This window comes from Amblyomma mixtum, chromosome 3, assembly GCF_055824585.1.
Source record: "Amblyomma mixtum isolate Tamu chromosome 3, ASM5582458v1, whole genome shotgun sequence".
NCBI lineage: Eukaryota > Metazoa > Arthropoda > Arachnida > Ixodida > Ixodidae > Amblyomma > Amblyomma mixtum.
The window spans coordinates 371,992,490-372,016,233 of NC_143014.1; the positions used below are offsets into that span (position 1 = coordinate 371,992,490).

Here is a 23,744-nt window from a genome sequence, read left to right on the forward strand (position 1 = left end):
AGAAAGTGAACAGGCAAGTGGTTTTGAGCGCTGACAAAGCGACGAAGGGAACAGAATAAACACCACAAGCGCTGTTAAGACGAGCAAGGGAAGAGGAAAGGAAAGACCGCGTCTTTCGGGTCAACAGCCGACTACCATAACCACTGAGCCACCGCGACGGCCCAGCACAAGTGTTTTTTTCTGGACAATCGAGCATCAATTTAGCCGATCGTGCAAACAGGACACTGGGACATATAAATACTTGGGCGACGGAGAATGATTTAAAGATCAACGTTGCAAAGACAAAAGCAGTGATCTTTCATCCACGTCAAAAAGGTATTTCTATTCCATCCCTTGCAATAAACAACACTACAATTGAAGTGGTTCCCCATTTTAAAACACTAGGGGTCATTTTTTCAGAAAATATGTCGTGGGACGACCACATTACGTACCTTTCCGGGAAGCTCTCGCGTACGACTGGCCATTTGCGTCGCTACTGTTCATCTTTTCCTACATCAGTTAACGTATTTTTATACAATTCCCTTTTTTCCTCGGTTATGAATTATGGCGCGCTTGTCTGGGGAAGCACAACGCTTGATAATATTAATAAACTTTTGCGTTTACAAAAACGTGCTATCCGCATTATTGCAAAAGTCCCTCGTTATTCACACACATCCGAATTGTTTAGGAAATTTAACATAATCAGTATAGAGTCTTTATATTCCTATAGACTAATCCGTCACTACAAATCAGAAATAATTAAACACGACAATTCTTTAGCAGTGCTAGCCGCAACTTGCTACGAACTATCCTGTGTATTGTACACGAAATCCGGAAAAATGGAAAGTTGATGTATGCCGCACAAGTTACGGGAAACAAATGTTGAAATATCGTCTGCCATCTATCCTGAACGAACTCTCCGGTGATGATAACCAAGACGTCCTCAACAAATCGTTCAGGGATCTATGCAGCATATTTCTGTAATCAAAAGAATTGTACGTGGCGATAAAGTGAATTTCTTTGTTTTTGTTTGTGAAATAAGCACTGTTACAGAGATGTGTGTTATTTTGTTCTCGTTTTTTCTTGTCACATCTTTTGTTTGTGCAATAAGCACGGCTACAGAGATGTGTGTTATTTGGTTCTCGTTTTTTCTTCCCTGCACTTTCGTGCCGTGCATTTTTTATACTTAACCAGCTTTGTGCACTACATTTTTTTTCATGATCCGGACACCTAAAGTTTTGTTTGCCTTTCGTTTCTGCCTAGTGGGCAGCTGCGTTTTCTGCAAATTCACTGCCTGTATTTGAAACATTCCGCGTATTCGACTGTATGCCTTGTAAGGGGCACGGACCTCGTCAAGCCACCTTTGGCTTTTTGTCCGTGCCCCTAAGCATCTCAGGATGTTTGAATAAATTGATTTGATTTGATTTGATTTGAAAGAAAAAGAACACGCACTATGAGAGCTCACAACATGACGAAGGAAAGAGAAAAGACACCACAAGCGCTTTAAGAAAAGTAAAGGCGCGGTCACGCTAGGCCGACGCGACAGCGACGCCGACGATCGGCGGTCGCGTCGGCCTACCTGGTCGTCCCCCGACTAGCCAGTCACACTGCACCGACGACGACGCGCCCAACGATCAAACGTCGTCCTAGTGTGACAACGTCGCCGACCAAAGATGCCGACGAGACCCATCGGCCGACGTGTCTTGGGCAAATCGGTGGTCGTGCGAAAACATTCGCCGTCAAAAGCGAGTACTGAGCTCAGAGTGCGAAGTGCAGTCATTATGTAGACAAATAATGCACGCGCAGCAACATTCACAACGCCATATGGCCACTTGGCCGACGCGCCGCACCGATCGTCGCTTGCGAACTGCCGCCCCACTGCAAGCAGGGACACGGAGCGGTGAGCATTGCTGCGCCGCTCTACCCAAGCTACACCCACAACCGGTGTCGCACTTCGCCGCCGTGCAGCAGTACCTGAGTGCTTCTTGGGATGGTGTACAGTCGCGGGTAAAAAAGATTAGCACACACGACGGAACACCGGAGCGCCGGGATGACAACGCGTGGCGCTGCGGGTGGCGAAGAGGCTGATAACGAGAGTGCCGGGCCGTTCCCATTCTACAGTATTAGGGGGGTTCAGCGGACTGCCACGGAGAGCAAAATTACTGGCTAAAAGCAGCGCTATCATCTATTCTTCCCGCGAGTTCCTTTTGACAAACCATCGCGGACATAAAAAAACAGTAATAAAAAGAGGCCATCTTTGCTCATGATAACCGAGCCAAAATAAATGCCGCAAGAACAGTCACGTAGGGTCGGCACTTCAACGCTCGAGCGGTGCACGCTTGATAAAGCTTACTTCATGCCGTCGCCCCCTACGCTGCAAACATGACAACGGCCCGTTAGGCAGGTCTGCGTACCGCAGCGACGCGTGGTGAGATATACAAATCCTGATCACCAATGATCTGTGCTAATATGTTTTGCTCGCGACTGTACGAATATCCTTGTTATCAGAAAGACTGCTCGAGCAGCGACAAAGCAGGCCTGCTTATGTTTCGAGCTATCGCCAACGGCACTGCTCGCGGGCGCTCCGGGCGACGAGCTCTGCTGTTGCCTGGCTGCCGTGGTCGTCGCTAGGCCTATAGCCTCTTTCGCATCGGAGCCGCAGCGGCCGGCGCTTCGGAAGTCGCCTGAGATATTATAAAAGGCCTACTCTACACATCTCTTTTATTGCGAAGCAATACTACTTTCGCTACCACCTCAGCCCGTGCCGTGCCGCGACCGCATAGCCACGCTTGACCTTTCGCGTGACCTCGCTGCGTGACGTCATACCATCTGTGTAAAAACGGGGCCCCATCTCACGCCGTCGCCTTGCGCGGCGCATAGCCACGGCCTGACTCCCGCTCCCCTCACCAGGGGCGCTGCGCGCTATGTGACGTCATACCATCTGTGTAAAAACGGGGCCCCATCTCACACCGTCGCCTTGCGCGGCGCATAACCACGGCCGTGGCCTGACTCCCGCTCCTCTCACCAGGGGCGCTGCGCGCTATGTCACGTCATACCATCTGCTTAAAAACGGGGCCCCATCTCACGCCATTGCCTTGCGCGTCGCATAGCCACGGCCGCGGCCTGACTGCGGTCTTCTCGTCAAGCCCATGATATGCTGCCTCCAGCCTATACGCTTCGGCAGGTTGCAAAGAGAAAGCATCAGCGAGCTACGGAGACAGGAGAAGAACGGCAGCAGAACTACGTATTGCTTCGCAATTACCAGGCTTAACCAAGCTAAGCGACAGCCAGTTATTGTCAACAGTATCATCTCATAATAAAATAATAATATAGTAAATTTCCGCGGCGCCTTCAGCAGCGAAGCGAGCGGCCGCAAAGCGACCCGGACCCCAACGTCGGGCCAGCGGCAGCTGCGAGGCCGTTCTGGCAAGAAGTTTGCTCGTATCACAGCCATTGCCTTTACCAGCAGCTCAGTATTGGTCAGCGATCCTCAAAAATGACACATTTTTCACATTTCTTATCCCAGGGTTTATTATTTGCGTCAAGAACACGCTTTAGCTCGTTTTAATGACGCCGGCAGACGGGATCAAGGCTGGCCGGCCGGCCGGCTGGCATGCTCGGCGTACTTCACGTTCGCACCAGAAAATACAAAACAGCCATGATACCAGAGAGGATGCTTCCTAGATTATAGCAACGACAATATGCCTGTGCAAAAATGGATCTTTCAGCAACGACACCGCCTGCGGCAACGCAGGGCGACGAACTGCGCGCTGGTCCCAGGCTGCCCTAGTCATCGCTAGGCCTAGCTGGTTTCGCATCGAAGCCGCGGCTGACGGCGCTTCGGAAGTCGCCTGTGCTATAATAAAAGGCCTACTATTCACATCGCTATACTGGGAACTCGTCCCATAATAAAAGATATGTTCGATTTCCACGACGCCTTCAGCAACGGAGCTAGCAGACGGCAGGCGAACCACACCAAGTAGCAGCAGCACCAAAGCGGCTGTAGGGTGAAATTTGCTTGTATCCCAGTCATCACTTTTACCAGCAACTCGGTATTGGCCAGCGAATCGCACACAGTTTTCGCACATGTGTCCCCGCCTTAAAACACTTCGCCCGTTTTTGAAATTCCTCTGCACGTGCGAACGACTTGGCGAGTTGTGCTCTGCTCCACCGAGTGTTGTCGCATCATTTCACAATCGGCGTCGTTCTCAACCGAAGAGGTGGCTGAACTGATTGGGCTCATTGAAGAAAGGCGCTTGATTTGGGACGTGCGGTACAATCACTATCATCGACGCGATTTGAAAGAAGTCGCCTACAGCGAAATAGCAGCTGCACTTGCCGACAAGTTTTTGGTTTTTTCTTCAGTGCTTCGTCAATCGCATCGAGGCTCGAGCAGCAGCAATGCTGCAACAGCCGCGCCCGCTGCTTGAACTTCACCCATTGCACCGACTCGCCTAGTCCGTGTCTGCTGCACAAAGAGACCATGCGAGCCGCACGCAAGAAGCAGCAGCGTCGAGCTGTCGGGATAGGATGACGTCGGCCTGAGGTCGGCGCTATTGCCGGCAGAGTGTGACACACGGGTCGGCCGACGGCTGCTATCTCGCCGACGCGACGGCGATGCGCTCGTCGGGCGACGATCGGCGCTTGGTCGGCGTCTGCGCAGTGTGACAGACGCGCCGACGGCACGAAAATCGCTGCCGCCGACCATCGCCAGACTGAAATCGGCCGATCGTCGGCCTAGTATGAACGCGCCTTTAAGAGATAGAAAAGGGATTATGAGCGCCGTTGAGACGAGAAGAAATTGGCTGTGGTTTAGCTCTGGTTAAACCTGGCGTGAAGCGACAGGTACAGCTTTCCGAGTGGAACTCGCTCAGTGGAATTGCAAAGTCAGTCTTTCGTTGCTACGTTTCGCTGGGAGTTCCTTCATCTTCGTCCCTGGACGGGGTTCACTCTCCTACCCTCCTCTCACACTCGGTTTCGCCGGCCCGTCGCGTCGCCGGCAGCTGCTCCGCACCACGTTACCAGCCATGGCGCCGCCACGGTGGCCACGGCACTGCCACGCTGAAGGCTCTAAATGCTAGCGTAATGTACACTCTTAGAAAAAAAGGTAGTAAAAACGTAGTAACGGCTGCTGTTACAACCTTTTTTTAACCCTTACTACCTATGTACTATGTTGCTACGACCTTGTTACTACCTCGAAAGAAAATTAAGTATAACAAGGTAGTAACTTCTGCTGTTACTACGTTTTTTGGCAGTTACTACACTTGTACTACCTCATTATAACCCTGGTAGTATTCATTACTACCTTGATCTGGAAATGGATGATCGGAATATGCACATGTAGGTATACTAACATTCCCGGTGACATTGCTACTCAATGCCCCATGTTTTTATATAATGAAAAGGGTTTCCTAATTGGCAGCAAATCTAACAAAATTGCCAGTGCTGTTTTTTGTTTTCAATACAATATACGCAGCGCGTATGTGTTCCATTCTTTAGTTTGATTTCTTAATTGCACTTTTTCACCAACCCCAAGCTATTGTGCCTGACTTGTGCTCATTTTTCCTTCTGGTTTACTACAAGATGCACAAAAATGGGCGTTGAGTTTCTGATGTCATGTTCATGCACTCCTTGTGACACATTAGAAAGTCACCACGAAGTCGGGTATTAATGTCTTTCGACAATAAAAACTCAGCAGAGACTCTTTTTCGTTAACACAGAAGATTTCCTTATGTCATTGGCCATCAGCCACTGAAAGGTCCTTCTCAACAACATTGTTGTCCCGTGCGAGAATGTAGATGCTGGTGCTACATTTACACGCAATGAAAAGAACAAGAAACAACTGTGGCTGCACATATCACGGCACATAAGTTGACTAGTTAATGTATGGTGGCGTGGCGTAGTGGTTAGCGTGGTAGGTTAGAAACAGGTCAGGAACAACTTGAGGATGGAAAGTCAAAGGTCGGCGGTTCGAATCGTCCTGAAAGCAGGCAAATTTTTTTTTTGCTCTAGTTTTTTTTTATATTTTGGCTCTTATTTAGCACTATTACTATCTTATATGCATACGATTCTAATGTCAAAAGTCATTAGATTATTTCTTAAGGTGTTTTCTCTCGAGAGGTAGTAAATGTTACTACCCCGCAGTTACTACGTACAGTTACTGAGAGGTAGTAAATGTTACTACCTTGCAGTTACTACGTACAGTTACTACCTAGGTAGTCATATATGTGACAGTCGTTACTACCCCAAAATGTAGTAACCTCAACTACCTTTTTTTTAGAGTGTAGGCGTGCGGCGCGCACACCACCTGCTTGCTCTGACGTCTCTCCGCGCTTGCGCAGAACTGACGAGGCGGGTGGCGTCTGTTCCGCCGTCAGCGCAGCGGCGGGGCGCGCACACTAGCTGCGGGCTATGACGCCGCTCCGCGCATGCGCACAGCTGGTGGAGCGGTGGTGCCACGGCTCAGCGCGCAGCCACGCTGACGTCGCGGAGCGGCTGGCATAGTGTAGCTATCGCTACAAAAAAAAAAGACATTTTGAGCGCAGATAAAACCACGAAGGCAACATAACAGACACAACGAGCAGTCTTAAGACGAGGAATAAACAGAAAAAAGTACTATGAGAGCTGGAAAGTCGACGCTCGAAGCATACCAGACAGCACAAGCGCTGTTCAGACGAGAAAACGAGGGGGAAAGGCACTACGAGCGCTGATAACATGATGTACAAAAGAGAAAAGAGAGTATGTGCGCAGTTAAGACATTGTACTTACGCATTTTCTCAGCTGCTGGTCGCTTTGTCCCCACGAAGCCTTTTTCTCACGAAAAACAGACTATCCGCTTCGGCACGGAGAGCAGCGTTGCGGTTACTGGCCTTATGGCTCGTTCGCACTTGGGCATTCGGGGGCGAGAGCGAGCGTAATCCACCACCACCGAAATGCTGCCTCACTAACACTTCCCGGCTACAACGTCGCCGCTCGTGGCGTACAGAGATATGGTTAGGAAAAGAATAGGAAGCGACGCTATCGTCGTACAATAAGCGAATCTTGCTTACGTACGCTAAACAGAGGTATTTTGCGCGACGTTACGCCATTGCTCACAATACGCATTTTAAGGCGAAAGCCTTTAATGGCTCATACTCGCGGCCACGACTCTGTCCATCCGTCCGTCCGTTACAACTGAAGTGAAAGTCCAGAAAAAAAATCCTAAAATCTTGTGCTTAGCGAGAGTCGAACCGCCACCTTCCGTTCAAAAGCCGACTTCATAAGCAGCTCTCCTTGTCAAGCGCAAGGACGCTGGAGAGCGTTACTTTAGATCCCCAAACTGGCACCTCGACATTTTTTTAATAATATCAGCCTTATGGCGCCATCTGGTTCTTAGGACGGGAATCATTTTCGTCGACAAACCGACGCACCTCTTAATCCTAGAAGCGACAGTATCATCACTCTAAATGAAAAATAAAGCAACTTTTCACTGATTATTTTGCTATAGGCGAGATGAAACGAAGCGAGGGCCCAGTGTCGCACCTATCTTCACTGAATGCGCTGAAAAAGGGCAGTAACAACGACGAAATCAGTCTGAAGCGAGGGGTTCTGCTTGGAAAGGCGCCGCGATGTCTTGGGTGTGACGGCGAAGCGGAGGGAGAAAACTCTGCCGTTCGTCCTTCAATTGGTCTTTTTCACACGAAGGACTAATTATTTGGTACGTGACGTTTGCACACGGCACGCATGCGGTCGCAGTTGCTCCTTTCGCGCTGCTATCAGGGACCAACCCAATCAACCACGGATATCCGTGGTACGTACGATTAAGATCCGAATCTCCAATGCCAGGTGGGGATGTCCGTAGGGCATGCCTACGGACGTCCATATCCGGATATACGAATCGGAGATTCGGTGTATGTCCGAGGTACATCCGTTATCGGATGCCTGAGGGATATCCGATTCCGGACGTCCATGGAATGTCCGCTTATATCCTTTCACGGATATTTTGATGTGTACTTTTCTGAGCATTGTAAATTTCAACAGGCTGATTTTAATTTCTACAGTGGAGTGCTTAATGAATGAAAAATTGCTTAAACCTTACAGTGGCTTTGTAGCTGCATGCAATAACAATAAACTAAAGCCACTTGTGTTTCCTTTGGCTGCATTTCTTTAGGTCAGTTTGTGTGCAGTACAATTTTTTTTAACTGTGGCATGTCCACGCATTTTCTGACATGCAATCTGAAATATCTTCACAACATAACCGCACTTTTAACAACAGACCATTCCACTCAGCAGGAATCTGTTATGGAAGCATTATATTGAAATTAAAAGCAATCATAACCACTGGAGAAATTCAAGCATTTAATAAATATTATTCAGTAGCAAACACAGGGCCGACAAAAGCTTTCAGAATACCAAAGGCAGGAAAATCTAATTCACTGGCTGTATCTAGAAGCGCAGCCAGGCATTTATGGTTGCATTGTGGAGGCTGGGCAAGGCAGTTCAAATTTAAGCGCATCATTCAGTCAGTGGCTACATACTTTGTCTGTCAAGCAGTTCAGCTTTTTCGTAATTTGTATTCCAAAAAACCTTTTTGGGCACAAGTACATGTAACTAAAAATTTTGGTCAATACTTCTCTCCTCTATCTACAAGTTAGCTCAGATATTTCACTAATACTGGCAGCAAAAGATAAGCGAGGCACTGATTGTGGTGCCCTTTGAGCAACAAAAGAATGAATTAAATTTCTTCAAAACTTCAAACATTTATTGTACAGAATTCTGTGATAATTTCTGATTGCAGCGCTCCTTGGCTCGGCGCAGCCACTCCTTGACTGCTGTGTCCACATCTTCATGCGTTACTTCTTTGAGGTGTTTTGTCCTCTTGACTGAGTTTGAAAGTATAGATTGCATGAAAACAATGGCTTGTGAAAATTTGTCACCCAGAGGGTGTCCGACAAGAACCAAGAGCCAGCATCACAAGTGATTGTCATGCTTGCTGACCGCCTTAGTGGTGCAGTTTTTTACCATGAGCTACAAGTTTAGCATGCACACTGTTGAAACAAAAATATCTGCCTGGAAAATGTTTACTCACCAAAGATGACTGTGCGAAGTTTAAGAGCGTCAAATCGCTCCTTTCCTTTCCTGCCGTGCATCGAGAAGTTCTCGGCAACCTTGTCAGTCATTAGCTGCGCCATCATTGCCCGTACAGTGACGGGCACTGATTTTGTGCCAAAGCACTGCAGCTGTGCAATCTAGAACAGAGCACCTCGAGTTCATAGCTAGCACAACAGCATGGTTCACAAAGTGCATTGGCAGGGGGTCTTAAGTGCCTTTGCAAGCTGTAATTAAAAGAGCTGTGCAAACAAATGGACAAACAGTAATATGAAAATATTAACAAAGCAATGAAGCCAGCATGAATTATGATCAGCTTGAAAAACAAAGCAAAAAAAAGAACCAATATTGTTCCATGATCTTAATAAATTGGTTTTTGAGGAAAGGAAATGGCACAGTATCTGTCTCACATATCTCAATAGACACCTGAACCGCACTGTAAGAGAATGAAGGAAGGTGGGAGTGAAAGAAGGAAGAGGCGCCGTAGTGGAGGTCCATGGCATAATTTCGAACACCTGGGGATCTTTAACATGCACCGACATCGTACAGCACATGGGTGCCTTTTGCGTTTCATCTCCATTAAAACGCGGCTGCTGCGGTCGGGTTCGAAACCGGGTAATCCGGCTCGGTAGATGAGCGCCTTTACCACTGAGTCACTGCGGTGGGTCCTCGATCTTTCCTAACTGGTTCTTAGTGCAAGAAGAAATAAAGGCATCAGCATATCTCCAGCAGTAATTAGTACTCCCTAGACTCATCGAATGTGATAGTGCAGTTGCGGAGTTGCCAACCTCAGCAACTGCTTTCACTTGGCAAAGGGCTTAGTGTGACTGCTAAGCTACAAGAAACCAACATTACCATCACATCACCACCTACCGAAAAAAAACAAAGGGAACTGGTTTCTGAGCTGTGCAAGACAATTAAGCTGCCATCAGCAAAAACAAAAACCATAGTAGTAATGGTTTAGCTGTTTCATACATAAAAGTGTACCGAACGCATCTGAAAACAACCTTAACTCCTCACACTTGCAACACGAACAGATGCTAACGGCAGTCACTCACCAGGGCATTTCTCCGTTCAGGAGTAAGGTTGGAATCAAATGCCTTTAATTCCTCTACTGAGCCAAAAGGCTCGCTGACAACATGGTTGTCATTATCTGCCACTTAATTGCGTGGCACTGTGTTGGCAGAAAGCAGCTCCAATATTTCTGCTTGCGTATGCCTTATAATGGCGAAGTTTGTAATTACTCGTCTCTGGAAATCTGCAGGCATAAAGAAACTGGTTACAATTCTGTCAAAAATCCTAACAGCAAGAAACACAGCACTCACCAGCAGAACCAAGGCACCTAGAACAATTATGCGCACCATCTGAAAGACAAAAAGGATGGCATTAGCCTAACAGCTCTGAGAACTCCAACAAGTGCAGTTATTAAGCAAAAAAAAAATTAAGTAGCTTTCACCATTGCTCATAACTGTTTCCTTACGTTGAGGTTCTAAAGAATCAAGAGAAAAAACAATTCTGTTCATTACCCATGATACATTGCAGTTGGAAAGGCAACCTTTTCAACTGCCAACTACCTTTTAGCTGCAGCTAAAAGGTAGACAGTGGATAAACAACCGTGGATCTGCTAGTAGTTTTTGAATTTTCCTTTTATTACACTATGCTATATTCAATTTGTTCAACAGCAATTAAGACATTTTTGGCTCATAAAATCGGGTACCAAAAATGGGAACCTTTACCACCACCATTAGATAATAATTGGTGATGTAAAGACCAGAAGGAACTCGTGATAACTTTCTGGATGGCGGTGTAGGCTGGCACAAAGGATTTGCATGCAACAATCACACTCATTCACAGTTCGCTTGCAAAAAACTGTTAACAGTGGCAGTACTTGTACCTCATTTTAAGGTCTTCTCTGACTTACGCAAGCATGGTATTCACTAAGAGGATGATTGATGCAGGTAAAGTTGACATATGTCCTCAGAGCCCCTTAAAGCTGGACACCACTAACTGCTGCCATGTATTGATGTGAAAACAGGTAACAGCTAATAAAATCGCAGAATGCGAAGAGAAATTTCGACTGTTGGGTATTATAAAACAACGGCATTGGTATACAAAGAAGCAATAACGCAACTGCCCTACAGACATTACTTACCTTGCTGAGAAGGGCTTGCTGGCACTTCGCTTTCAACGGACAAGTCAGCTGTGTATGCATGAACAAGGAATTTAAATTAATATTCACAATAGAAAACTAGAAACTCAAACTGTAAATTAAAGGTATCTATCTACCTGTGGCTTCCCTTGGCGTACCGCTCTGTGCCGCCACTGGTCTTCCATTGAAGTGATGGGCTAAGCAAAAGAATAAATCGAATTTGCAAAATAAGAATGCAATTGTGGTATCTGGGCTGTATAGAACCTGATCAAGAATGTTAGTAGCGCATACTACCATGCTTTGATTTCAACATTCAGGTGCTCAGAGGGCGGAGATAAATGCAACAGAGTCCTTACATCCAGCACAATTTATAAAGACGTAAAATAAAAACAATTCAGCTCTGCAGCTCCGGCACGTTGACATGCCTGCCTGATATGCCTTAATTAGCAGTCTTGTAATGAAATAATGAAATGCCTTAAATGCTATAGCACGTGCCAGCTGTACAAAACGGAAATAAAATTTACTTACCTTGCTCTCCACAGTTGGCTGGCACTTCAGCATGAGGGGCCACATCACCTGTGTATGAATGCACATGAAACAAATTAATATTTGCAATACGAAATAGAAACTGAAAATGTCAATTAAAGGTGATTACCAGTAGCAGTGCCTTCCTCATCACTACTGCTCAGTGCTGCCACACTCCCTTTCTTGCTGCAGGCTGAGAAAATAACATAACCCCAAATTGCAAACTTAGAAAACACTGAACATTGCGGCATTTTGGCCAACTAGAATGTGCTGGTTAGGACCATATATATGCTACCATGCTATGTTTGAAACGTTCAGATATTTGCAAGGAAAAGATAAATGCAGAACAGTTTTTATTTTCAGCACTTTATGGTGAGGAAATAATAATAAAATAAAGTTCTACAGCTGGTCGCTTTACGATCAGTTACTTTAACATATATAAGTATGGCATGCTAATGCCTCAGGCATGACTTTTTTAATGAAATGACTAATGCCATAATAGCACGTGCCTACATACTCCACAGAAGACGATAACGCGCGCGTAGGGAAACGGACTCATTTTGAAACTCGCGCGTCCGCAAACAAACGAACCACGCCGCAAAATGCACAGGGGGCACAGTTCAGGGGGCACTTTGGCTCTCTAAAATGCTGCAAGGCGAAAGCGTTTCCTGGCGCACTGTTTATTTCATTTTTTTATTTTTGTTTCTTTTCTTATTTTTATTTTACTTATGAAACCCATGCATTCATTAGATGCACCTTTATTCAACATCAAACCCTGAGCCTTCGTTCTTTGTACCCGTTGTGAAAATGCAATAACGAAAAAAGAAAGCCTTCGTGGCGGAGCGGTACAGTTTCCGCTTCGAATACCGAAGGCCCTGGTTCGATTCCAAGCCTCGCACAATTTTTTTTAGGTATACTATAGTGACGCCGAAACGCAGACACACTTGCTGACACAACTTCGTCACGACAGTATGAGGCATTAAATGCTTTCGCCTTAATAAAACAACGTACGAGTGCTCCTTGGCTCCAGCAGTCCATGTGGGGCGGCAGGATAATCTCCCAGTTCGGAGTCGCTGTCGCTCCAGCGCTTAGGCCGCACGATTCGCCTCCGCTTCGGCGTGCTCTCCTCAGTGGAAAGGTCGGAAGTGTAGCGTGCGAGCTCGAGCTTCTTCCGACCTTCTCCATATGTGCCTAAAAAAAAAAAAAAGCTTGACCACTGCTGTCATTTCAAATCCAGCGGTTTATTCTTACGGAATACTCCTTTCACGCTTGCAGCGTACGTTACGAAGTCGGATGTGGGGGGATCGCCACGCCGCACCAGCCTTACGGCTTTGTCTGCAGTTGCATTAGGCCACAGGCATTTGTCGCCGTTCACCCACGTGCATGAAACTAATTCCACTTCACGTGTCGCTTTGAATTCCACGATTGCGTACATGCCTGAAATATATAAAGAGTTCACCTAGGAAGCAATAATTTACTACATGAGATTTCAGATTTGATCGCAAGGTGACTTACCTGCAGCTCGTCGCACCGATGCGGCGATGTTGACAGCGTCAGTGAATGTTAAGCGCGCACAATGCGGAATTCCGGCGAAACGCAGTGCAGTGTACCACGGCGAGCACAAATACAAAATGCGCGCTAGATATGCTCTTGGCTTGGCCAGACTTGGCCTTAGGCGGATGGGGTGCAGACTAGTGCAGCCTCTGGTGGTGTCTTGCGATAGAAAAGTTATGAAAACAGTCAATTTCATTATGTAGCCAGATACTAGTAATTTAGATAGCAGTTTTAAAATAAAATGTTTTATTGTTAAAACTATTGTAAAAATTTGAAATATTGGTATGTTTTTATTGCTTTTTTGCAATTACATTTTAAGGCACATGGTAGTGTATAGCAGCTCCGCGCTAACCCCACCATCGCGCCAACCGCACGACCGATGCTCGCGACCGTGCATCGGACCCAGGGAGAGCCTGTGCAGTCGTGTGTTGTTCCGTGATTTCATTGTGCTAAGGTGAACCGAGCCACCCAGTTCGTCTTATTTTTCAATGCAAGTTGCTTGACGTCTCAACGCGCTTTCCGAAATGCCTAAAACTAAAATCGAGGAGAAGCCTTACACACGGGCAAAAGCCTCGCGCGAAACAAAGGCGGTTTTCGAGAACTTTGGGCGATGCAGTCGCCAAAGGACGGTACCCGCGCCTGCCCCTTCTACTGTGTCATCTGCCGTTTCCAGTGACAGTGCCACTCCACTATCAGACTCATTCTTTGACAGCCGTGCACTCCAGAGTGAACAAGTGACTGCCGTCAGCGACATAGCAGCAACACTAGACCTCCCAGAAGTGGCGCCAGCCGTGTCTTTAGGTTCCCCGTGTTCATCGGCTTCAAGTTGTGATACAGCTTCTGAGCTTCCTGCTGATTGCCCCAACCGAAAGCCAGCCGCCGAGTCTGGCGATCTAGCGACAGCACTGCGGGCTTGGGCCCTAAAAGAAAACATTTCGCACTCGGCATTATCATCCCTGCTCAAGGTTCTGAAGGCACATCCTTCTGATACAGCTTGTCTTCCGTCTGACGCTCGCACATTGCTCCGCACACCGCGAGAGACTATGAATATTTCAGCGCTGACCTCCATGCCACCCGGGGAATACTGTCATTATGGTCTTGAGCCCCAGCTCAGAAACATGCTGTCTCATAGAGCTCCTGAAGTCAGTTCTGTTACACTTTCCTTTAATATTGATGGGCTCCCAATTTCTAAAGGTTCTAGAATGCAGTTATGGATAATTCAATGTCAGGTTCTTGAATGTAGCAGAGCTGCACCTTTTGTTGTAGGTGTATTTGCTGGAACGTCAAAGCCAAACTCTGCCAATGAGTTCTTGTCTCCATTTGTCACTGAACTGGGGCAGCTTATTTCGTGCGCGCTTAACTTTCAAGGTCAAATCTTCCAGGTTTCAGTGAAGAGCTTTATTTGTGATGCTCCAGCGCGATCTTTCGTATTCTCTATCAAAGGTCACATGGGGTATTCTGGGTGCCCAAAATGCTCTGTAGAAGGAATGTATGTTCACAACAGGGTTGTCTTCCCTTCGAAAAGCTCAACACTTCGGACAGATGATTCTTTCAGGCGCCAGACTGACACCAATCACCACCATGACGTATCAATTCTTACATCACTGCCCATTGACTGCATCACAAGTGCACCTCTTGACTACATGCACTTGATGTGCCTTGGTGTGATGAAAAAATTGTTAAAGCTATGGTTGGGTGGGCCACTGAGCGTACGTCTGGGGCCTGCAGAGCGCAAGAAGTTGTGCGATGTAAACATCTCCTTAGCCGCACATGTGCCCAGTGAGTTTGTACGAAAACCACGAAGTATTGAGGAGTTTGACCGCTGGAAGGCAACCGAATTCAGACTTTTTTTGTTGTATACAGGTCCAGTACTGCTCCAATCTGTTCTTCCTACTGTTGTGTACTCTAACTTCCTCGCCTTGCACTGTGGTGCTTTCCTTCTCACCCATCCTGTGCTGTGCCACAAGTATGTGGAGTATGCAGAGGCACTTGTTCAGCATTTTGTGAAGACATTTCAAAGAATATATGGAGACGAACATATTTCTTACAACGTACACTGTCTTCTATATATAGCTAATGATGTGCGCAACCATGGGCCACTTGATTCATTCAGTGCGTTTCCATTCGAAAACAATATGCAGTTCTTGAAGCGCCTTCTCAAAAGGCACAGTGCTCCACTTGCCCAACTGTACAATCGTCTGAAGGAGCGGGAAAACATGGAACCTATGGCTAGGTCATTACCATCCACTGTTGAACTTGAAAGGCGGCACCCAGATGCACCTCTACCTTTTGGATGCAGTCCTCCATTGTATAAGTGCGCGAAGTTTAAAAATTTCAAGCTTGTTTCAGGTACAGCCGACAACTGCTGTATGATAAAAGACTCTGTGATCCTTGTGGAGGGCTTTGCACGCTTGACTACAGCAGTGGCACCTTGTATAATTGGCAGAGAATTCACAGTGAAAGAAAAATTTTACAGCAAACCATTTCTCTCGGGCCAAATTGGGGTTTTTGTCGTTTCTCAGCCATCTGGTATAAAATGCTGGCCAGTAGATGATGTCCGTAAGCTCGTCAGGTTTCCTTTTTCTGAAAAGTCAGTTATTATTCCACAGCTACATACATGTTAACTCTGTCAGACGCAAACATTAGTGTGGGTGTAAGAAAGAGAGTTGGGGTTTGCTGCCCCAGCGGCTAGCGCCGATGAAGGACAGGAAGAAGACAGAAGACGAAGTTGACGAAGCTCCAACAAGCTCTGGTTCACAGTGCCAAATCTTGCAAGTCCGCAACGCGCTGTCGCGTTTGTGGCGGTGATCATGCACACGATATTTGCACTTCTGAGTCGCTTAGCTGCTGTCTTTGCCACTCTGATCACACAGCTGACGACCCCACCTGCCCCAAGCGTGCCGATGAGCAGAACGTCTTGGACATTATTCAGCGTGACAGGTGCTCGCGCTCTGATGCATACGCCCGCCTTGACGAGCTCTGAATCGCTGGCGTTCTTTGTGTCGCCTCTTTGTCGGCGATCTTTGTCTGTGCCAGCCGCACATCAAGCACGGAGTCCTGCTGTTCCCTCTCCTCCCCGTTGGAGCTGCTTCTACCACGGACTGCCTCTGCGTCTTCTGGCCGTCTTCAAATTTTGGTGAGGCCGTTCCGCGAGTGGGGGATTTGGCCAGGTCTTTCCCCCTTTCGATGTAGGTTCGAAGGATTTGTAGGTTTTCCGCCATGGCTATGTCTTCCCCGGGCTCAGGTCCGGTAACCTGGTTCGCCAGTTTACCGGCTGAAAATCTGCCATTACCATCTTTTAGTCAAAACGGTGTAAAGCTAATCCCTGTGGCGCTGGTCCCTGTAGGAGATGGAGTAATTAAAATGAAAAACTCTCGATTGATCCAGGAGCAGCTGAAGGCAGCCACCAGCCACTATCTTGAGATTTCGGAGGTGCGACCATTTGGCAAGAGAGGAATTCTATGCAAATCGGCTCACTTGGATTGCGTTGCTGATTTGCTGCAGTGCACCTCTTTCGCCTCACTACCGGTGAAGGTATTCATTCCAGAGCAGCTAGCCTGCGTAAAAGGAATTATACGCGGTGTGGATCCTTCCGCTACACCAGGGGAAATTCTTGCAGACTTTCATGACGCCGGTGTTGGCATCCTTTCAGTTTACCGCTGCAGCAGAGAGGCTGGAGGCTCTCGAACACCAACGGAGTCGGTTATTGCAACATTCGCAGGTACTCTTGTCCGTCCGAGATCAAAGTTTGGCCTATTGTGTACCGTGTAGCCCCACTGCAGCCCCGTCCTTTACAATGTAAGAATTACTGGCGGTTCGGTCACAGTGCCAAATCTTGCAAGTCCGCAACGCGCTGTCGCGTTTGTGGCGGTGATCATGCACACGATATTTGCACTTCTGAGTCGCTTAGCTGCTGTCTTTGCCACTCTGATCACACAGCTGACGACCCCACCTGCCCCAAGCGTGCCGATGAGCAGAACGTCTTGGACATTATTCAGCGTGACAGGTGCTCGCGCGCTGATGCATACGCCCGCCTTGACAGACGGCAGTGCTCATACGCAAGTATTGCCCGCACGTCCACTGCTGATGTGGAGGCAGCCTTAACTAAGTCCGTTGTTGCTGCGGTGGAGAAGGCTGTTGCTGGCGTACTTGACCGCATGATCAGTACGTTCAGCGACGCCTTGTCCCAGGTCATTTCCGCGCAGGCTGCTTCATCGGCTTTAAGTAACCTCAACTCGTCTACCTGTCCTTCCTCCTCTGCCACTGCTGCTATTCAGCCCACCACCCCTTCTACCTCCACGTCCGTGGATGTAAATGACTCTGACCAAGTCCCCCTCTCTAACGCTTGTGAGTCAGATGTTGAAATGACTACTCCATCTCAGAAGCGTCGTGCTTCCTCTTCTCCATCGAAATCTGACCATCATCATGGTAAGACTAAGAAAAGTTCGATTGGAATTTCAAAGAAAACAGATGTGTTGAAAGAGGCTGTTGCGGCTACGTTTTTAAAGCAATAATCATGGCGGGAATATCTGTTCTACAGTGGAATTGTCGCTCTATATCATCTTCTTTCCCCGATTTACAGCAGCTTATACTAAAACATAGTCCAGACATTATTTTAATACAGGAGTCGTGGCTCAATCCTAATCGCCCATTTGCAATTAAAAATTTCTCCGTTTTTAGAAATGATCGTCCAAACGGCAGGGGTGGGGGCTTACTAACATTGATTTCAACGAAACTGTATCATCGTGCTAAAGTGTCTCACAAAATTATGAGACCTGATTGTGAGATACTTGCCGTTGAAATCATTATTCCGCAGTGCGCCCCTGTTACGGTGGCAAATATCTACTTCCCCGCAGGAGTCCGTAGGACGGATGAGCTCGATGCGTTACTGCGCATCAGCAGACGAGTAGTTCTAGCTGGGGACTTCAATTCTCATCATGTAATTTGGGGTTTCAGATCAGACTTTAGCGGGAAATTACTTTGGTCTTGGATGTCAGCAAACGGCGTGTGCTGTTACAATAGTCGCGCCATAACTTACATGAGGGCTAATTCTCGATCAGCAATTGATTTAACGCTAGCAGTTAATGGTACAGCGGTATCTTCGTGGTGTACAGTTGACTGCGGTACGTCCAGTGACCACTCCCCAATCACTTTCACTATTGCGTGCAGTCCAGTCAGGGCGACTGGTTCGCCACGAAAATTTATAAATACTACACTGTTCAAGAACCTCCTAGGTGAGGCCCTCTCGTCTGTTTCCCCCTCCGATAAATCTGACGGGGGCCCTCTGGTATTAAATTCAGTGTTAGACGCCTCTCCGCGAGCAGTCTTTACAGTCCGGTCAGGCGTTGTAAATAAGACTCCTTCCAGTTGGTGGAATGACGACTGCGAAAAAGCCTATCGTCGAAGGAAAGCTGCATGGAAGAGTCTAACGCACAACCAGTGCCCAAAGAACTGGATAAATTACAAATTCTTTGCAGCCTCTTTTAAAAGAACAATATCTAAGGCTAAGGATGATTACAATGCCAGCCTGAACACCTATCTGTCTAATCCTGTCAACCGGAAGTCTCTTTATAGATTCATGGAACATACTCATGTGCTGCCCTCTTCTCACATCTCTCAGTCCACAGTATTGCCACCTCGGGACGAAAAAGATATACTAGAGTCCATAGCTCAAGGCCTTGCTGTGCGTTTTCAAGCTCGCACTACCTTTCCATCAACCCCGTTTCATTTGGGTGGAGACTTCACTAAGGTATCTGCCTCTGATTTAGCGTCCGTAGTTAATTGCCTGCAATCTGCTGCCCCTGGGATTGACGGAGTAACAGTTGGCATTCTTAAAATCCTAATGCAAGATTTTGCCCCGTACCTCTTGCAGATTGTGAACTGGTCTTTGGAAAAAGCCTGGATTCCACAAAATTGGAAAACAGCGAAAATTATTTTACTGCTGAAAGAGCAGGGGAAGGGTTTTGATCTCGACAATATTCGGCCGATTGCTCTCACATCAAATTTGGTTAAGCTTGTAGAGCGGGTAGTCTTCAGCCGCCTCACGAGTCATATTCTGAGTATTCAAGGTTTTAGCGAGGCTCAGATTGGCTTTCGCCGGGGGTGTTCGATTTGGACCGCGCACATAGACTTGGAGAGCCGTATTAAGGTTGCTATGAGGCAAAATGAGGTATCAGCTCTGGTTACTTTAGATATTGCAAAGGCTTACGACAGCGTTGAACACAGCATTTTGCTTCATAAACTGGCTAATGTACAACCTCCTTTGTACCTATTTGCGTGGATAGGAGAGTTCTTGAAGAATAGAGCGTTCTTTTGTTCTAAGGGTACGTTAACTTCTACAACATACGCCCAGTCTAGAGGTGTCCCACAAGGCTCCGTTCTTTCACCGTTATTGTTTAACATACTAATGCGTGATATCCCTATTCACCCTGCCGTCAAAGTTTATGTGTATGCGGATGATATTGCTTTTTTCGCTTCTGCCAAAGACATTCATATCCTGTACCAATTACTGCAAGAGTATTTAAATGCTCTGGAAGTTTGGCTAGACAGCATAAAGTTAACTTTAAATGTGAACAAGTGTGCCGTCCTTGTTTTCCCACAAGCAACCCCTCTTTACATCTCTCTGTCGTATCACTCTATCCTCATCCCGCAAGTTGATTCAACAAAATACTTGGGTATAATATATGACCCGCATTTACACTGGCGGCCACACATTAGAAGCATTGCGCTTAATGGTGAGCGTGCCCTCGGCCGGTTGGTGAGGATCAGCAACAAAAAATTCGGTATGCGACGAGACACTCTACTACTTCTTTATAAGACCTATGTACGGCCAATCCTTGAATTCGGCTCCGTTCTCTTTTCTGGGTGCCCAAAGTACAAGCGTGAACCCCTGTTTGTTATGGATCGACGCGCTCTGCGCCTTTGCTTAGGTCTGCCTAAATCAGTAGCTAATGCTGTGCTGTACTTGGAGGCGCGGATACCTGATCTCAATTCCCGGTTTGAGCTTATCACTGTGCGGACATTTTTAAGGTCTTTGGAGCCTGTTCCTGGATTGGCTAACCCTATATTTACAACGAACCTAACTCTCTTCTTTGGTACTCCCTGGCCTCGGTATAAGCTCCCTCAGGTGGTGTTCACTAACTCCCTGCTGTCAAATATTTCTGTATCAGTGAGATCTTTAGTACTGGTCAACCACAGGCGGGCTGACACGGCGGTCTTCTTTGACAACACCCTCCCAAGGAATGCTAAGAACCTGCCCGCCAATATGTTAAATGGGCTCATAGAGGAGTACCTAGACAATTTTCCTAACCATATTGCCGTCTATACAGATGCCTCCCAGCAAAATGAAAAGGCCGCTATTGGTATTTACTCAAGGGCTCTTGATTGGAGTTACTCATTTCGGGCCCCTGACTATACCCCTATTTTTGTAGCTGAGTTCCTGGCCATTGAGTTGGCCTTAATAAGGATTCCCTGCAGTGTCACTCGGGTTATTATACTCTCAGACAACCTTTCTGTTTTGGCAGCGCTCGAAACCTCGAGTGATACTCCTATGAGCCGTTCCCTTCAATTTTTTATTCCTCCACATGTTTCAGAAGTTCGCTTTCACTGGGTCCCTGGGCACTGTGGCATTGTTTCTAATGAGAGGGCTGATTTTTTAGCGAAGTCTGCCCTTGATGGTCCTATTGTCCCTTTCGTCCCAAATACTATTTACTTGACTTTAGCACGCTTTCAGCGATTCCAGCGTTTCCACACCTTGAGCCATGAGCCTCTCCTCGCTGCAGCGGATTTTCAACACCTGGCATTTCCTTGGAGTGTGCGGATGTGCAGTTCGAGGCAATGTGAGGTGTCCATGACCCTTTTGCGCTGCAGGATACCGCGGCTAAATCTTTATTTATGCCGATCGGGGCTTTCGATATCCAACCTTTGTGAGTCTTGTGGCGAAATTGAGTCTATAGAACATTTTTTCCTCTCCTGCAGGCGGCTCGCTGCTCTCCGTAGAATTTGCTTGGAGATCCCCCTCGCTCGGCTTGGGCTTCCTCTATCTATTCCAATTCTCTTATCCTTCGGGGCAAGCGCCAAGGGATATGCCCTGAAACCAGTGTTCGATTCTATTCACAATTATATAATTTCATCTGGTAGATTCCTCTGCTAGAATGTGAATTCACAACTTTTCTTTCTCCGTATTTTTTGTATTGTACAAATTCTAGCTCTGTGTCCCAAATTTTATATTTAATTATACTCCATTCCCTGTACTTGAGTGCGTTTGTATCCGCTATGCACCCTGGCCAATCCCCCGCCGTGGGTATGTGCCATTCAGCCCGAGGACATCATCATCATCATCATCAAGCTCTGGTGCGCGCTTGCGAACGCCGTCCTGCTGAGAAGGATTGCTGGAACAAGGACTGTGGCCGTGCACACTACCTGTGCGAGTCCCCACATTACACTTGGTGGAGGTGCTGCTTTCTCTTCTCCTGGAGCTACGCCACGATGCCCAGGCTATCAGGCTCTACCACGACAACCGAAACTTCGGCCCAACCTGTCCCCTCCGCTGTCGTCTGTTCCGGTGCCGTCCGTCAGCGCGACCCTGCGATTTTCAGCGGCACTGGCAACACCGATGTAGAAGATTGGCTGGCCTCCTACGAACGCGTGAGTGCGTACAACAAATGGGATGACGTCGTTAAGCTCACGAATGTCATCTTCTACTTGACCGATGTCGCCAATTTGTGGTTCCGCAACCACGAAGCGGATTTTACTCCCTGGGCGGCTCTAAAAACCAGCCTGACTGACGTCTTTGGCCGCCCCGCTGTCCGAAAACTTCGGGCTGAACAACGGTTGCGCAGTCGTGCCCAGCAGAACGGCGAGAACTTCACGAGTTATATCGAGGACGTCGTTGATTTGTGTAAGCGGCTCAATCCATCTATGAGAGAGGCTGACAAAATCCGACACATTCTGAAAGGGATTGAGGACGATGCATTTCAAATGTTGTTGTCTAAAGATCCCCAAACCGTCTCCGACGTGGTGTCTTTGTGTCAGAGCTACGATGAGCTCCGCAAACAGCGACATGTCACCCGCCGTATCACTTGCTCGGACGACACCATTTCGAGCTTGGCAGCAGGCAGTCCTGCCCACGATCAGCCGACACTTCTTCAGTACATCAAGCAGTTTGTGCGGGAGGAGGTCGCTCGTCAATTATTGCTGGTTACCTGCCAACCCGCTCCAACGCCATCGCTTGCGCCCTCTATTCAGCGTGTCATCCAGGAGCAGGTAGCTGAGGTCCTGCCGCCTGCTAATCCACCCCCTCTGGTCACTGCACCGCTGACATATGGTGAAGCAGTCGCCCGGCCACGACCTCAGCCGGTTATGCCTGCTTATGCGCCACCTGTCAACGTATACCCTCAGCAGCAGCTCGCCCTTGCACTGCCACTCACTCACCATCCTCTGCCTAGCACTGGTCCCCGCCCTGTGAATCCGTGGCGCACCCCAGATAACCGCCCGATTTGCTATGCCTGCGGCCTCGCTGGTCATGTGGCCCGCTGGTGCCGCACGCGCGGATCCCGTCCTTACGACTACGGGCGCCCACCGACGTACGACGTTCCGTTGCCTTCCGTTCCTGTCACTTCTCTGCCGCCTCCGAATCCCTCTCCGCCTCGTTCCGACTCCTACAACCGAAGCCATCGGTCGCCCTCTCCTCGACGCCGTTCGCTCTCTCCTATGCGCCGCCGGTCCCCACCGCTTCAAGCGGAAAACTAGTCGCCGCAGTTCCGGAGGCAAGAACTGCGCCGTCAACGACCGTGTCAAGCCCTTCGCCGCTCCTATGAACGTTACTGAAGTGATCGTTGAAAGTGTTACTATTGACGCGCTTATTGACACTGGTGCTGCCGTGTCCATCATTAGTCGCAACTTGTGCCGCAAATTAAAAAAACTGATGACGCCGCTTTCTGACCTTTCGCTTCGCACCGCCAGCGCTGACCCCATTCGCCCTCTCGCAGAGTGCACTGCCCGCCTCGTCATCCAAGGTCTCTCATACACCATTGAGTTCTTCGTTCTCGCCCGCTCCTCTCATGACATCATCCTCGGGTGGGACTTTCTGTCTGCGCATCGCGCCATCATTGACTGTGCACGTGCTGAAATTGATTTGTCGCCGCTGTGTGATGCTCTTGTGGACGCCGCCCCTGTTACCGCCGCGCCTATTCTCGCCGCTGACGACGTCGACATGCCAGCTTTCTCTTCTGGGGCGCTATGCCGGAAGGCCCGAGTTTGGCGCTTGCCCGAGTTTCATCCGAGTTTGCGATGACGGCAGTCAGTGAACGAAGATAGCGCGGAACGTGCGCAGGCAGCGGACAATAAAATGTAGAGATAAAGCCACGTAAAGGCGATACAAGCGCACCCTGCGCGCCTGTTTCACACTTCAAACACAATACACTGCGCAATACCAGGCCGCAGCGCTACC

General features: G+C 48.0%; 1 protein-coding gene and 1 pseudogene across 1 annotated transcript in view; one reads left to right on the forward strand and one right to left on the reverse strand.

Annotated features, from left to right (window-relative positions):
• Positions 1-8,718: 8,718 nt before the first annotated feature.
• LOC149356777 (uncharacterized) lies at positions 8,719-13,175 on the reverse strand (annotated as a pseudogene).
• A 643-nt stretch (positions 13,176-13,818) lies between these two features.
• The window catches only part of LOC149356778 (uncharacterized), a 48,614-nt gene continuing 38,688 nt past the window's right edge, over positions 13,819-23,744 (forward strand). Inside the window, exon 1 of the mRNA XM_089576432.1 lies at positions 13,819-15,073. Within this exon, the coding sequence (XP_089432558.1) occupies positions 13,819-15,073 (1,255 nt within the window). The remainder of the gene's footprint in view (positions 15,074-23,744) is intronic.